This window comes from Sinocyclocheilus rhinocerous, unplaced genomic scaffold (assembly GCF_001515625.1).
Source record: "Sinocyclocheilus rhinocerous isolate Xijiao unplaced genomic scaffold, SAMN03320098_v1.1 scaffold3916, whole genome shotgun sequence".
In the NCBI taxonomy this organism is placed as follows: domain Eukaryota; kingdom Metazoa; phylum Chordata; class Actinopteri; order Cypriniformes; family Cyprinidae; genus Sinocyclocheilus; species Sinocyclocheilus rhinocerous.
Window position 1 is genome coordinate 92,959 of NW_015643503.1, and position 3,703 is coordinate 96,661.

General features: G+C 37.3%; 1 protein-coding gene across 1 annotated transcript in view; it reads right to left on the reverse strand.

Moving 5' to 3' along the window:
• Positions 1–1,061, reverse strand: part of sik3 (SIK family kinase 3) — a 36,376-nt gene extending 35,315 nt beyond the window's left edge. Inside the window, exon 1 of the mRNA XM_016574770.1 lies at positions 822–1,061. Within this exon, the coding sequence (XP_016430256.1) occupies positions 822–1,007 (186 nt within the window). The 5' untranslated portion in view covers positions 1,008–1,061. The remainder of the gene's footprint in view (positions 1–821) is intronic.
• Between the last annotated feature and the right edge of the window lie 2,642 nt (positions 1,062–3,703).

The window sequence follows — 3,703 nt, forward strand, 5'->3', positions numbered from 1 at the left end:
ACACACACTCACACCACACACACACACTCTCTCTCACACACATACACACACAGATGAACAAAGATCAACACTACACACACACACGTGTTGTCTGAATGCACTTCTGATTATTATGAACACACATCACAAGCACTGAGAATCATCACAGACCAGACACAAACGGCCCGTCTGGACCCATAACACCCATGTGTGTGAGTGAGTGTGTGTGTGTGTGTGTGTGTGTGTGTGTGTATAAGAGTGTGTGTGTGCGTGTGCGTGTGAGTGTGTGTGTGTGTGTGCGTTTTTGTGACAAATGAGGACATAAATTTGTATAATGACAAGGGTATGTGTAAGTGAGAGTGTCAGAGTGTGTGTGAGTGTGTGAGTGTGTTTTTTCTGTCTCTCTGTCTGTCCATTTATCTATCTATCAATTCAGTTCAACTCAAATCAGCTTCACTGGCCCGTACATGAGCAATGAACAGATTGATGATTATAATACACAAACAGATTAAAATTAATACAAAGCATTCTCTGCCTCTCTCTACCTATACATCTCTCTCTCTCTCTGCTTGTCTAACCCTTTCTATCTAACCGTCTCTGTCTATCTCTCTCCTCCCACAACAGCATCACTGCTGCAATAAGACAACCTGGATTACTGTTAACCAACCAACCAACCCACACTCACACACACACTTATACACTCACACACACACTTATACACTCACACACACACTTATGCACTCACACACACGCGCGCATCTACACACAATCTACACAGTATTACACAGACGCAGGCCGCATCGGTGTCTCCGCGGGTCTGAAGCGGCGATAGTGTCGCTCACCTTCGCTCTGGTGATCATGTGCGTGGCGAGTTTGACCACGGCGAAATTGCCCTTCCCGATGGTCCGCTCCATTTCGTAGTAGCCGACGCGCACGGGGGGCGGGCGGCCGACAACCGCCGCGGCGGCTCGGTTCGCGTTCGGGTTCGGTATCCCGGCGGCGGCAGCACCGCTCGACACGGCCGCCATCTTCTGCCCTCTCTGCGGGAACAACAAGCGGGGACGCGCAGCGCGCGCTCCGGACACGCCCCCGCCGTGCGTCAGGACGCGAGCTCCGCCCCTTTGCGCAGCGCCCTCTCATGGATGTCGCCGTGGCAACCGATAGCGTAACAATGACTTCATTGCCTGCGCGTGTTTATTATATTCCTCTGAAGATCTGTCGCTGCTGTCTGCTCGAATGCGCTGAGGAAACTATTGCCATGACAACAAGAACTTCCCTGCACCCCCCTCCAGCCCCTCCCAACCGGAACCGCTCTCGGAGACAGGAATGCGCAACTCCTCATGAACGAGCCTCAGAGCATGCGCATCCATCTAGCTATCTATCTATCTATCTATCTACCTATCTATCTATCTATCTATCTATCTACCTATCTATCTATCTATCTATCTATCTACCTATCTATCTATCTATCTATCTATCTACCTATCTATCTATCTATCTATCTATCTACCTATCTATCTATCTATCTATCTATCTACCTATCTATCTATCTATCTATCTATCTACCTATCTATCTATCTATCTATCTATCTACCTATCTATCTATCTATCTATCTATCTACCTATCTATCTATCTATCTATCTATCTACCTATCTATCTATCTATCTATCTATCTACCTATCTATCTATCTATCTATCTATCTACCTATCTATCTATCTATCTATCTATCTACCTATCTATCTATCTATCTATCTATCTACCTATCTATCTATCTATCTATCTATCTACCTATCTATCTATCTATCTATCTATCTACCTATCTATCTATCTATCTATCTATCTACCTATCTATCTATCTATCTATCTATCTACCTATCTATCTATCTATCTATCTATCTACCTATCTATCTATCTATCTATCTATCTACCTATCTATCTATCTATCTATCTATCTACCTATCTATCTATCTATCTATCTATCTACCTATCTATCTATCTATCTATCTATCTACCTATCTATCTATCTATCTATCTATCTACCTATCTATCTATCTATCTATCTATCTACCTATCTATCTATCTATCTATCTATCTACCTATCTATCTATCTATCTATCTATCTACCTATCTATCTATCTATCTATCTATCTACCTATCTATCTATCTATCTATCTATCTACCTATCTATCTATCTATCTATCTATCTACCTATCTATCTATCTATCTATCTATCTACCTATCTATCTATCTATCTATCTATCTACCTATCTATCTATCTATCTATCTATCTACCTATCTATCTATCTATCTATCTATCTACCTATCTATCTATCTATCTATCTATCTACCTATCTATCTATCTATCTATCTATCTACCTATCTATCTATCTATCTATCTATCTACCTATCTATCTATCTATCTATCTATCTACCTATCTATCTATCTATCTATCTATCTACCTATCTATCTATCTATCTATCTATCTACCTATCTATCTATCTATCTATCTATCTACCTATCTATCTATCTATCTATCTATCTACCTATCTATCTATCTATCTATCTATCTACCTATCTATCTATCTATCTATCTATCTACCTATCTATCTATCTATCTATCTATCTACCTATCTATCTATCTATCTATCTATCTACCTATCTATCTATCTATCTATCTATCTACCTATCTATCTATCTATCTATCTATCTACCTATCTATCTATCTATCTATCTATCTACCTATCTATCTATCTATCTATCTATCTACCTATCTATCTATCTATCTATCTATCTACCTATCTATCTATCTATCTATCTATCTACCTATCTATCTATCTATCTATCTATCTACCTATCTATCTATCTATCTATCTATCTACCTATCTATCTATCTATCTATCTATCTACCTATCTATCTATCTATCTATCTATCTACCTATCTATCTATCTATCTATCTATCTACCTATCTATCTATCTATCTATCTATCTACCTATCTATCTATCTATCTATCTATCTACCTATCTATCTATCTATCTATCTATCTACCTATCTATCTATCTATCTATCTATCTACCTATCTATCTATCTATCTATCTATCTACCTATCTATCTATCTATCTATCTATCTACCTATCTATCTATCTATCTATCTATCTACCTATCTATCTATCTATCTATCTATCTACCTATCTATCTATCTATCTATCTATCTACCTATCTATCTATCTATCTATCTATCTACCTATCTATCTATCTATCTATCTATCTACCTATCTATCTATCTATCTATCTATCTACCTATCTATCTATCTATCTATCTATCTACCTATCTATCTATCTATCTATCTATCTACCTATCTATCTATCTATCTATCTATCTACCTATCTATCTATCTATCTATCTATCTACCTATCTATCTATCTATCTATCTATCTACCTATCTATCTATCTATCTATCTATCTACCTATCTATCTATCTATCTATCTATCTACCTATCTATCTATCTATCTATCTATCTACCTATCTATCTATCTATCTATCTATCTACCTATCTATCTATCTATCTATCTATCTACCTATCTATCTGTCTGTCTATCTATCTATCTATCTATCTATCTGTCTGTCTATCTGTCTGTCTGTATATCTGTCTGTATATATATCTATCTGTCTGTATATCTGTCTGTCTATCTATCTACCTATCTGTCTATCTATCTGTCT